At 27.4% G+C, this 14478-nt stretch overlaps 2 protein-coding genes across 7 annotated transcripts in view; both read right to left on the reverse strand.

Annotated features, from left to right (window-relative positions):
* LOC124419185 (tyrosine kinase receptor Cad96Ca-like) overlaps positions 1 to 13530 on the reverse strand; it is a gene marked incomplete at its 3' end in the record, with an annotated part of 35883 nt that extends 22353 nt beyond the window's left edge. Inside the window, exon 1 of the mRNA XM_046947795.1 lies at positions 13308 to 13530. Within this exon, the coding sequence (XP_046803751.1) occupies positions 13308 to 13380 (73 nt within the window). The remainder of the gene's footprint in view (positions 1 to 13307) is intronic.
* LOC111681379 overlaps positions 1 to 14478 on the reverse strand; it is a 297068-nt gene that overhangs the window by 148501 nt on the left and 134089 nt on the right. The window lies entirely within an intron of this gene.

Genomic DNA, 14478 nt, shown 5'->3' on the forward strand with positions numbered 1-14478 from the left:
GAACTGTACGCATAATGTACTGTCCCCTACATTAATGCTGGATATAAAGTTTTAATAAAAAATCAATTTCATAACCCCTGCTAAATTAATGGTTCATGCTAGATATTTAGATATTAACGTTTTAAAAAAAACTTAAAATATTAAATTTTATCAAAGATTTAAAAAATATTGTATGTATGAAATAAACTTTTAATTGTTTTTTTTATCTCCTGGCTTCGACATTTTTTTCATCTAATGAAAATTTCGTTATAAGAAATATATTTTCAGTCAGCCAAAATTATTTTCTAAAAAGGAATAAAAAAAGTTTTTTTTAATGAAAAAATAAAACAAATTTGGCTGATGATGGCGAGAGTCATTGTGTCGCGACGTGGTTTTTGCCCTTATTATCCTGTGCCAAAAAACGGTTGTGTCATACTTTTAGTTGCTGTTGTTCAGAGGATTTGTATTAAAAAACCACGGCTTTGTTTCAGTATAACAGTACACAGTAAAGTTAAGCAATTGTTTTTAACAACCATTACCAAACTAAAAGGACACAAAACCAGAAAAAAGTGGAGTATAAAGCGATAAAGAAAAAACACATTTTAAACATGAAAGCCAGAAATTTTTAAAAGATGTTACTCTATTCATAAAAGAAATATAATATATATAATAGGTACATTAACACATAAGTGCACATACATACATACATACATACATGCATGCATGCATGCATACATTCATACATACATACATACATACATACATACATACATACATATATATATATAATATATATATATATATATATATATTATAATATATATATAATATATATATATATATATATATATATATATATAATATATATATAATATATATATATATATATATATATATATATATACTGTGAACGTCAAAAGAAACTGTACTGTATTAAAAAACAAAAACAAAACTTTAACAACAACAAAAAATATATAACAAAAACAAATAAATCTTCAAATTCCACGCGTCAAAAGAAACTGTACATTATTTCTACATTAAAATAATAACGTTAGTTAAAAATAATTAGTATTTAGTTTGATTGTCATTTGCTTTTATTACAGCTTGCAGTCTTCTGGGCATCGATTCCACAAGTTTTCTAGTAACTTCAGGGGAAATTTTCAGCAATTCCTCCATTATAGCTGATTTGAGGGAATCCTTGCTTGTAATTTCCCTTTTTCTTATTTGTTGATCCAGATGTTCCCACAAATGTTCTATGGGGTTGAGATCGGGTGACTGGGGGGATGATCCAATTGTTTTGTAGTATGGTAAAGCAGCCATTCCTTTACTATTTTGGCAGTATGCTTGGGATCGTTGTCTTGCTGGAAGACCCAAGTTCGATCCAAGCCCAATTTTTCAACGCTCTGTGCCAAGTTGTCCTTTAAAATGTTGAGATAATCTGTTTTATTCATAATATTTTCTATGAATACCAAATTTCCTACACCATTCGCTGCCATACATCCCCACACCATCACCGACCCACCAACATGCTTTACTGTGGACATTACATTTTGCCGATCGAATTCAGAATTTTTCGTTCTCCAAATTTTAAATGGTTTTTTCTTACCAAATATTTCAAATTTACTTTCGTCAGTAAAAAGCACATTGTTCCAGAAAATATTAGATTGATTTTCGTATTTTTTGGCAAACTTCCGACGCCGACGTTGATTGATTGGTGAAATATATGGCTTTTTTCTTGGAACTCGTCCATGCAGTCCATTTGCATGTAAGGTTCTGCGTATTGTGCTGGCACTGACACTAATACCGGAGCATTCTGAAATATTTTCGGATATTTTTACAGCACTTTCCGTTGGGTTTTTCTTCACTTGTCGCACAATGGACCTTATTTGAGTACTGTTTAGTTTAGCTGGCCTTCCAGATTTAGGGCGATTTTCTAAATTTGAAAATTTTTGGTACTTATCAATTATATTTTTTACAGTGTTGTGACTTCGTCCAATTATTACACCAATCTCTCGTAAAGATTTGCCTTCTTTGTAAAATTTTAACACAAGTTCACGAACATCCAAAGAAGTTTGTTTGCCCATTTTTAAAAAATACAAAAGTTTCCTTGTTTGAACTGCTTGTGACAAAACCAAATCTATTAATATCTTTAATAATTAGTTAATATTGCTTAAATTGTCATATGAAAGAAAATAAAAAAAATAACGGAAGGTTTTTACAGTAAAATTGCTTATTATTTGCTGTACAAAATAGTTGTACAGTTTCTTTTGACGCGTGGAATTTGAAGATTTATTTGTTTTTGTTATATATTTTTTGTTGTTGTTAAAGTTTTGTTTTTGTTTTTTAATAAAAAGTTTAAGAAGTACATTTAATAAATAAAAACTAAAAAAATTTTAAGTTACATTATAAAAAAAAATAATAAAATAAAAGTTTAAACATAATTGCCACTGGTGTACAGTTTCTTTTGACGCTCACAGTATATATATATATATATATATATATATTATATATATATATATATATATATATATATATATATATATATATATATATATACATACATACATACATACATACATACATACATTTGTTCAATTCGCAATAAAGTTGTATATTGGATCTACTAAAGTGTAGTAACAGTGATTGTGAACAGATCTTTGCAGCAAGTTTATGTTCTCAATGAAAAAAAAAATCAAAATAAACAATGTCAAAAGTTTCAAAAATCAAATAATATTAAACTAATTAAACAAGCAAAATAAACCAAATTAATTTCTTTTTATTTAAAATTCTATTGTTTTCATTATTTCACATTTTAAACAGTTTTTAATAAAATTTTTAGTTTTGGTAAACAGCGGTTTGTTTGTAAATTCTGCGTTACCACTTTATCGTTTTTTTATGACAAAATCGATTGATTTTTTTATTTATATGCTGAAATAAACAATTGACAACACTAAAATTTCATACGAATTCGAAAAACATATGAAAAATTGTCGTAAGAGTTGTATAGAGCTTTTGCATAGAAAATACCAATAACTTTGTTATGACTATTGTAGCAGCTGCATACAACGCTACAACATCGATTGTGAATTGAACAATTGTTTTGTATATATAAAATAAATATGTATATTTATGTGTGTAGACGAAGACAATGGCCAACAAACGAAGCATTTTATGTTTATGTAAAAACACTTTGAAATCGAAAATATGTATGCACAGAAGTGCTCAAATCTTATTACATATATGTATAACTTCTGTAAAACTTTTTAAAAGTGTAGATTATTTGATTTTTTCAAAAATTGCTCCATATAAATTATATTTACTTGACTTTTATTATTATTATTTTTGGCGTTTCAATTAGGATGGCGGTACAACAAGCACACTTATTGACAGGCTCTATTGGCTCATGAACCAACCAAACTTTACCTACATATAGGAAGTTGGAGAACCGAATTAATTATATCAAAAGAATTATTTGGTCTCCACCAGAAACAATTTATATTTGTGTTTAAATTATCTCCACCAGGTTATATACTGAGTCGGGGATAAAAAAATATTTCAGAAGTTATTGTTTTGAATTTCAGAGTACAAAAATATTTTTTTCGCTAAAAGACTCTAATTTCTTAAACACATTTATATTCAAACATTCTAAACAGTCCTCTATGAAAGAAAGGGCATTATACGTTGATATGATGAATCCCTAAATGGTAATCTCTTAGATATAATTTGATGATATTTGCTACATAATTTCTTGCAGAATATCTCATAACAACCATACATATATTACTCCGACTTTATACTTTGTAAAAATGTTATATTAAAAGCAATTTGTTATATGTAAATAAATACGATCTTAATAAGAATCAAGAATGAATTTAGTTATTCAACTTAACGCCAATAACTGCGATAGAAATATGAGTAATTAAAAAACAATTGTCATATAAAATTCAACACATGAGACCTGGGTGTAAATTTTCTTACTAGTACATCCGGTTCTTAATATGATATGAGGCAATCATTTGCTTTTAAGTCCAAATACTGAGTTGATTTAGTTATGCCTGTCCGTATGTGTATCTATATGTAAAGCTTTTGCGTACGCTACTGGTCGCAATTTTCAAGATAATTTAATGAAATTTGGCACATACTCTTCTTTTGATCCAAATGCTATTAAAAATGACAATTCAACCATTATGGGAAACGCTATTGAAAATGTTTGGAAATGGTGATTATTTCGCCTAGCCCCCATACAACCTTACCCTCCGGGTCCATAATTATGTAATACGACCACATTTGTGGAGAATCCATTTTTTCGTTACTTCTCTTTTATTTTAATAATCCACATTTTCACACAATCAGCATCACTACACCAATCCACACTGGTGTGGGCTATCATATGGTCGGTCATGCCTTTTTTATTTGAGGTTTTTGTAGAATTTTTAGTTGATACATTTTTAAAGTTGTAAGTTAAGTTAATTATTATTTTTTTATCGAAACTATATATAAAAAGTTATCATACAAAAATTATTTTAACCGGTTGATTAACTGCTGGTTGTACGATAATAAGATATTGAAATTGTGGTCCTCAGAGCATCAAAAAAGACTCATGTGTATCACGGTACTTTTGAACATCAAATAGTATCAAAAAAGTACCACCTTTCTAGTGAGTATTTTCTGATCTTTACCGGTAAATACATAATTTGTTATTACATGTATATTTTTACTTATCTAATTTTTTTCAGTAAATTCATCATCTCTTTGCAAAAAAACATTGACCAAAATAATGCCACAAATATTCGAATCTTCATTCCACAAACTTAATGGGCTTGCTATATTGCACAACATTTCTTTAATAACAATAAATGAAGTCTGCTTTCAGTTCATTTACGCTAAAAATGTATAATATATATATATATATATATATATATATATATATATATATATATATATATATATATATATATATATGTTATATATATATATATATATATATATATATATATATATATATATATATATATATATATATATATATATATATATATATATATATATATATATACATATATATATATATATATATATATATATATATATATATATATATATATATATATATAGTATATATATATATATATATATATATATATATATATATACTATATATATATATATATATATATATATATATATATATATATAAATATATATATAAATAAAATCGGACCATTATTTCATCTAGTCCCCATACAACATAACCTCTCGAAAAGGGCTTCTGAGCTCATAATTGTGTTACATATACCTGTATATCCATAAAAAGCGGCACAACTAAGGTTTATACAAGCCTTGATGACCTTGCCGAACTTCATAAAGCTCCCATACAAAGTCCCCTTCAGTAAATTACTTGAATATCCAACATTATGTTATAAACACAAATATAGCGATGAAATTCAGAACAAATAAATATTATATAAATATATTCACCAAACTTTATCGCAAAACTTTATACATATTTGCCCCCTTCCCCGATATAAAGCCTCTTTCAAAAATTTAATTTTTATCCATAAATTGCTGAAATGTATCGGAACAATGAATTATTATAAAGAATAAATCACATTTAATATTCATAACTGGTGTAGGGTATCATATGGTCGGTCACGCCCGACTATACTTTCATACTTGTTTTAAGTACAAAGTAAGCAACATAATATCAATGTACCCAACAGAAAATTTATAGCTTACTACATTGATATTGTGTTGCTTGTTTTGTATTCGAAAGTGCTTACAAACTTACACACACTCTGGCTTACTTTACACAGGGTATGGCCTGTTCTACAGCACCTTCCTAGCTGGAACACAAGTATATCAAAAAATATCTACAACAACTTTCTATTTAAAATACATGTGTATTAAGAAGTATCTAAATATGTATGCCTTTTAAAAAATGCTACCCAAATACATGTTTCCACAAATTTATTCATAAGCATAAGGCCATTCCAATCATTACTAGATCATGATCCTAACTTTAAGCAACAAATTTTGCTTAAAATTCATCTAAACAATGAAAAAATGTTGATCCAAAAAATATTTTTCGACAAATGAAAAATTTTTTGTTGATTAAATTACAGCACACTTGATTTTTTTATATTATAATTTTCTGTTCTCATATACAATGTTAATCACTCGTATATTAAAATGTAATGCAGAAAAAAAATTATTAAAAATTTAAACTTCATATCCAGATTTTATATACAAGTAAATCAAATTATAAGTAACACAAAGTAAAGCACACAACATTGGTTACGTAAGTAAGCTATAAATTTTCTGTTGGGTAATTTCAAATTCATGTTTTTTGTGAAAAAATCGAAGCAATTAGAAAAGAACTACTTTATTTTATCCAATGAAAATAAAGTGTATTACAATACGCCAGGAAAATTAGGCAAACAAATGAGCAATCTAGGTAATTTTAGATAGCTAAATGGCATATAGCTTTTAGTAGGTATTTAGTAAGGTTCTAAAAGTCACTGAAAATATCAGTTTTTAGCGAAATATTCCTTTTTAAAAAACGCCTTTTCGGTTAACCGAAAATTGGCCATTTCTAGAAAACCGAGGTTAACCGAGAACAAAAAGAACTGTTAACGGTAAACTGTATGGAAATCTTTTAAATACATATATGTCAATTAAACAAATTTGGTTTTCCTAATGTCTCATTTGCTTCTATTCTGTCGCAAAACTAACCTTAAGTTTTTTTTTAATAAATTCTAGAAAACGGTACTCCCATTTATGAGGCTGCAATGAGCGTTAAAGTCATTTTCTAAAAAGGACCTTATATGGACCAATCCTAATAAAATTAAATGATTTTAGCTCCTTTAAAATTTTTTAAGTAGAATTTTATTGCTATATATACTTCTTAAGGTCAGTTATGAACATTAAAGTCTTTTTCTGGAGTGATCCGTCCATAAACCAAATGAGAATTATTTTATTGTCGCGTAAAACAACACACATAAAAAAATAATCTGTGTGATTTTTTTTTTTTGTAATTTTGACCAAACCTTATCTTCTAAAGAAAATTATCTATCCAAAGAAAATTGTCGGTCCAGCTCAAAAAGGAATTACAAACCGATTTAGCTTTCCTTACAGCGTAATGCGTTCTAATGTGTACTTAAATTGCAATAGAAAATAGATTTTTAAAAACTTTATCTGCAGAATCGATCGGAAACAATGGCAATCGTTATCGTTAAAATAACGATACCGAAATAAACCATAATACGGATAACGCTAAAATACCAATACCTAAATAAGTCAAAATACTGATACCGCTAACTTATCTCCGTTTCAAAACAGTTGCCAACCTTCAAAAATAGTTAGGGTCGTCCAAACATGTACTTTAAAAAAAATATTTTTTCTTCACAAAAAATTATACTCTAAACCACTAGAGGATATATGTATGGATATTTAACACATTGGTCATGAAGCCAATTATTGATCCAGAAACATTCGAAAAATATATATTATGATATCACAAATTAAAATGTTTTCCCTTAATTTTAATTTTTCTCGTATTGTTTGAGCACTAATATTATTTCCAAGTGGAGTTAATCGATTTGTCCATTAACATATCTATATATAAGTATGTATTTTTATTTCTGCATACAAACAATACAATTTCAATATAAATATTTGTTAAACATACATTTATACGTATGATCATAATAACAACTTGATGCAGATGTCACTTTTTCTGCTACATAACAATTACATAAATCCCTTTTATGTCCTGACTCTGTCATTGGGGCGCATAACATACTTAATTTAGACACAATAACTTTTCGTCTTGGCAGCAATTTCATAACAGCAATAACAGCAGAAGTATCACACTAATAACACCATCAAAAAATAAAAAAGTTAGTGTGCTATATTCGTCTATACCGAATCTTAAATACCCTCCTGTAATTAACATATATTATATTGATGACCATTTAAATTTTACTGACCGACATCGTTTATTCATGTCAAAATTTCAAAATATACATGTGTACTTGGGTCAATGATGAATATCTCTTGATATTACACACGGAATGACAAAATTATATATACCCCCTATCACCACGGATGATGGTAAAAATTAAAACGTAAACACTATAATAATCTATAACAACAACAATGCAAGAAAAGTTTATTTTCTAACTACTTCCATATACAAGATTAGAAAATGACAAAACAAAAGTACCATATGCGGCACACAAACGAACGTTCAACGTAAGCTACATCCATGATTTTCCTTTAATATTATAGGAACTCGCCACTATAAATGAAGTAAATGATAGACACGCAAAACCAGACCACTTTCAAGGTGAGCGAGCAACAGAAAAGTTAAAAAAAAATCATACAAAAACGAAAATAAACCTATTCAACCAAATAGATACATAGTTGCACAGTGAAAATCCTTTTCATATGCAACTGGAGTAAATGAGAGTAAACACACATATATGGATGTTTTATGTGTGATTAAGATGTGAGAGTTACATATCGCTCATTTACTACAAGACTGGTATAATTCAAAATTAGACATTTTTTAAATGCAAAATATGTTCAATATTTAAAAAAATATTTATTACGTAAAAAATTAGTTTATATTAAAATGAGAAACATATAAACACCAAATTTATATATCAGGTTTTACTTTTCACAACTTTGAATTTTATTAAAATAATTATAAAATGTTACAAACAATTGAATGTCGTTCCACTCAAAATGAAGTTTTTTGCTTTATGCTAGTCTTGTTTTAAATGAGCGATATGTACGTACATATATGAAAAAGTGGTGCCAATGTGACTGGGCCAACGTCGGACTCTAAAGAAGATTATCAGCGCAACCGAGAAAATTTATGGCCTTCTGTGTGGAGCTTGTCGGCTTGTAGGATTAAATTGTAATTTCTACATACTTTACATACGTAGCTACATGAGTACATACAGTGAAACAACTAAGTTTTTTGCCTACCTTTTTTTAAGAGAATTTAGTTTTTTGTTCATAAATAAAATTCGAAAAAAACAGGTAAAAAGTAAATATATGTTTTCCAATTAAAAATAGAGATTGTGTAAAATGGGAAAAATTAGAAAAAATATTAAAATACAAATTTTGGTGCATTTGTTGTTGCATTTTATAATTATTCATCAGAATTTGCATGTCAATAAAGTATTTTGCATATTTAGAATTCCGGTTAATTTCATTGGGGTTTTCAAATTATTTTTTAATTATTTTTGGAATTTATTGTTTTCTTGTTAAAAGGAAGAGTGTTAAATATTTTTCAATTGCGATTTGCAAAAATCATATCCTCATTGGTTGAAAATGTGATGTTATTTGCTTTAACATGTTTAAATGATAATAATGAGGCAATTTCGATATAAAAAAATAGTTTAGATTTCTAGAACAAGTGTAAATCAATTAAATTTAATCAATAACATTAAAAAATATAAAATAGAGTAATAGATGAAATGTTCCAAAGAATTATTAAAAAAACGTACTGAGTGCTTTTTCAAAATCTTTAACTGCCAAAGGGAGGCAACTTGTATCCAAGAAAAACTATTGAACTCCTGATTTATCTTTTTCAAAATATATATACGAACTAGGAGGAATACTATGTTTAAAGTTAGACCTCTAAACAGACCTTAGGTTGCTTGGAACCAATGTAAAAGGAACTGTCGTGTAGTACAGAAAAATACCTAATTTAGATATTAATAGAGGTGGTTATCATACCGTAACGTCAACGAAAGCAATATTTTTCACCTAATACGCCTATTGTATCTTATTCATAAAATAAGGGATTTAAAATATGAGGTTGAAAATCAAGATTTTAGCATTTAATAGTTCTATAGTGGTATATGGTGATGTCCCCATACTTAGAGTGGCTAGGATGGTACTTAGTGTTATTGAATAAGAATCAATATTATACAATTCTAAATAAAATTTACACAATACTCCCCAAATAGATGGAATTTCCGCAATGTAGTTTTTGTTTATCAATAGAAAATTAACAAAAACCCGGATTATTTTTGTTATAATATATAGATTATACCTCACAAAACATTTGTTCTAGGTCCAAATCTATTGATTATCTAAAATATCATGTATCCAATTCAAAATTACTTATTATTTTCGAAATTTAATGAAAGAAACGATAGATTTCATGTTAAGTCAAATTTTAATAAATTCTCATAGGTATATAGGATAATAAATCGGTTAAGAAATTTCCAAATTTAGTCGTTCCACTACTAAAATATCTAAAAAATGTTATTCTAATATATAGGAGTAATAAAACTATTAAATTTTATAAAATAATGCAGCAATATTAAAAAATGAACAAAAAACCTAAAAAAGCAAAATACATTATTGACCCAAAATATTAACAATACGTTCACATTTTATCAAAAATCTTAATTAATATAACGATTTTACTTTTTATAATAGAAAATTAAAATATAAGATATTCTTTAAAAAAATACAATAAACAAATTGCTTTATTTTGCTAAAAATAATTGTTCAGATAAAGTTTTTCCTTAAAATTTTTAAAATTTTACATAGGCAAATTACTTAATTGATTCACTGTAGATATTAGCAATGCTAACACGCACTCATACACATACTAAGATTTTCACACTATTCTGTCTAATCATTTTTTTTGGTCAAAACTTTAAAAATAAATGGGCAGGTTTTTTAAATTAATTAATGCAAATGTTTCCCAACAAATTGGTCCAATTTAGATTTATTATATTTTTCTCAACACTTCTTACCATTTTGTTTTATTCTTATTAAAGGCCCATAAACTAATTCAAATCATATTATTTTTAAAAAATGTGAATTTTTAACCAAACGCGCGAAATTTATTAAAAAAATTTTACGGCAAATATGTCCCAATATATTGATGTAATTTTGTTTTATTATATTTTTCTCAACACTTTTAACCGCTTTCTTTTAATTTAATTTAAGTCTGTATAAAAATTCGAACCAAAAATATATTCTTAAAAAATTTTTTTTAAGCGAAAACTGTGTTTAAATATTTTTTTAATCGGGCAAGTTATGGCAAAATAAAATGATTGCAAATATTTCCCAACACATTGGTCTAATTTAGATTTTTAATATATTCTTTAACACGTTTAAACTTTTTGTTTTATTTCTTATTAAAATCTACATACAAATTCGAATCAAATTATTTTTTAATTTTTTTAATCTCATATATTTTTTCATCAGCCATACTTTTTTATATTTAACGTTTCACAAGTATAATCTATATTATCATCATTAATTTAAATAAGTAATATGTTTAGTGTATTCTTTCTTTTACTAAAAAATCTGTTGGAAAAGAAAAATACCAGCATTTAGGAAACATATATTTTAAATTTGTGAAAAATATTTTACTTTTGTTTTATCGTGGTCTAATGTGTAGTACATTTTCCAAAAAAAAAAAAAAAAAAAACAAAAATCCATTTTAGAATCTTTCAAGTGTTTACTTCAACACTGCAGTACTAAAAAAGTAATTGCGCGATTTGAGTTTTGATCATAAATTGCGTATCTTTAGACCTATGTGCGTTGATGGGTTAATCGATAATTTTTTCTTAAATTCTTTAAATCCTTTACCCGAGGGTTACGCGAGCAATTTGAGTTCGACCAAAAGTCAATGCACGTTACCAACGTACCTTTCGAAAACAGGATACAAACAGGAAACAAAGATATCTGGTTGTATCTTGTTTGAATGGTTTTTGTCATTAATAACTAATGTACTTTTAGATTTAAAGAAGTTGTTTAAGGCAGTTCTTTCGAATTTTTTTTTGTGTGAATTTCTTATCCATTGGATAAGTGGATTTAAGTAGTAAAGTAACTTGTAAAAGAGCTAATAAGGTGACTGACTCCTTAGAAACCTTTTGCAACATCCCTTGACTACTTTTTACTAGCTCTTGACAGTTTCATTGTAGGACTTAATTGGCTATGGGCCACCATAAGTGGTATGTATTATGGTTAGTTAGTGACTGTCCCTCCGAACTGCTGAATCTATTTCCAAAACACTCGCAATTGATTAAATCGAAATTTTAAATTCTCTTTCCATCTACTGTTTAAAATTTATAATTAAAAATCTGCCGATTATACCATTAAATTAATTTTTAGTAGTTCTTTTAGAAAAATCCCTCTACTTGGAGTTTTTTACTGTTTTATTAAAATTATATTCAAATTATATGAGCCATGTCTGACCGTCTGTCGAATGCACGATTTAGTCCGAATGGAAAGAGCTAGAGGTAAAGAAATATTACACAAATATTCCCCATTGGTAAGGTTCTTTTGATATTAAAAATGGGCAATATGGGGCAAATTCGACATAACAAAGTCTTATATGATAAGATAGAACACTCTTACATATTTAAATTAGCTTTTACACTATTAGTTACAGAAAATAAAATATATGAATGAATTCCTGTAGTTTGATTAAAAGGTTTACATGGACGACTACATGGAATCGACTAATAAAATGATTTAGGTGGGTATAGGACCAATATTATTCTGCATTACAAACATCAGCACAAACCCAATATTCCCTTTTCACTAAAGTGGTGTAGGGTATAATAAATATCAAGTTCCGAAATTGGAGTTAAGCAATTTTTTAAAACCTCATACTGTTTCATGCGAACTAATAATTATATCAGAACCCAATTCAATTATTCGAACATCAATTTTGAAATTTTTCTTTGAAAAAAAAATTTGGAATTTTACATAAATATATTAATTTTGGAACATAACATATTCGTAGTATTTATTGAAAATTTCATGTACATTCAGAACAAACTAATCTACCTTGGTATTACTCAGATTTGTATTAAGTTTGAAATGCAAAATCTGGATAAATTAAACTTGTATTCGACTGTACAAAAATGAAACACCCTCCATAAAAATATTGTAATGTATTGATATTAATTTTTTCGGAGGAGGTTCTATTAGGTCTTCTAGTCTCATTTTTTGTCCAAATTTGCAGCTCTTCTAACTGGCGGGTTTATTACCAACATTAGGATGTGTTAAAATCGAAATGAATCAATTTATGTGTACTATGAGCATCGAATCATTCCACTTTAAAAAATTAAACTTTCAAATATGTATAAAACTAGCTGAGCTAAATTTTGTTTTGCAAAAAATCCCGGTATTTTCGGGATTGGCATCCCTAGTAAATAATGACTCATCCATACTAAATCTGCACTTTTTTATTTGTGGACATTGTTTCTTCTCATATGGTACATTTACTAAGAGTGAGAGTCATAAACAGAGTATTTTGACCAAAACGTTTTGACACTTACCTGGTTTAACAAAAACAACTGTTATTCCAACCGCAATAACAGCCATAAATATGCTGAATTTTAGTGATTGCATTGTGTCACGACCACCTGCACCTATACCTCTTAGAGTGCACCTCTAGGCGGCCTACAACAGCTTATGAATGCGTACTTCACTGTTGCGTAGACTCACAACAGTAAAAAAGCCAATATTTTCTGTATACCGCAGAACCAAAAACAAAAAAAGAGTATAATTTGTAGTATGAAATTTAATTAAAATGTTACTTTTACCAATGAAAAGCATTGAATTCGATATAGACATAAGCACGAAAAGTAAACAAACATAAATGTGTCAAAAAATTATTTATTTAGTTACTAATTATAAAAATTTTCTTAAAGGTTTATTATAATTTCTTTTGATGATAACATATTTCATTTAAATTCTAAAATAATTGATTAATGACCTATTTATTTCTTACTGGCTAAAATTTAATATATACTTTTATTCTTTAAAAATAATTAATATTCTTATGCGTTGCGATACACAATATTTTTTTATTTTTGTATTTTTTAAAGATTTTGGTTTTCCAGATTAACAATATGTTACATATGAGAGATGCCAAGAAAATTATTGTACGTTCGCCAATTTATATCTATTTTATTTTAATGTATATGTGGTGCCAAGCACCCCATTAAGAGTCCGCCCGTTATTTTCTAAATGTTCACAAGAATGTCGAAGTTATTCATATAAAATTTGAAGATTCTAGCTCTAATAGATTCTCAGATATACGAATTTTTCTATTTTATTCATATGGGGGCTCCAACCCCCATAGTAGTCCGCCAATTTAATACCCAAAATGTTATCATGGATGTTAAAATTATTTGTGGAAAATTTTAAGAGTCTAACTGTAACAGTTTCCAAGATAAACGAATTTTTGTATTTAATTTATATGGGAGGTGCCACGCCGCCTAACGCTTGTCCGCCCACTCTTTATCCTAAATAATCATATTGGATATAAATTGGCCAATATTATATTATCTCAAGAAAAATGAATTTTTGTATTTAATTAATATGGAAGGTGCCGCTCCCCTCATAGGTAGCCCGCCAATTTATTACCAAAATGTTTACATGGATGTTAAAGTTATTCGTGCCAAATTTTAAGATTGTAACTGTAATGGAGTCCAAGATAAATTT

Source organism: Lucilia cuprina, chromosome 4 (assembly GCF_022045245.1).
Source record: "Lucilia cuprina isolate Lc7/37 chromosome 4, ASM2204524v1, whole genome shotgun sequence".
Taxonomy (NCBI): domain Eukaryota; kingdom Metazoa; phylum Arthropoda; class Insecta; order Diptera; family Calliphoridae; genus Lucilia; species Lucilia cuprina.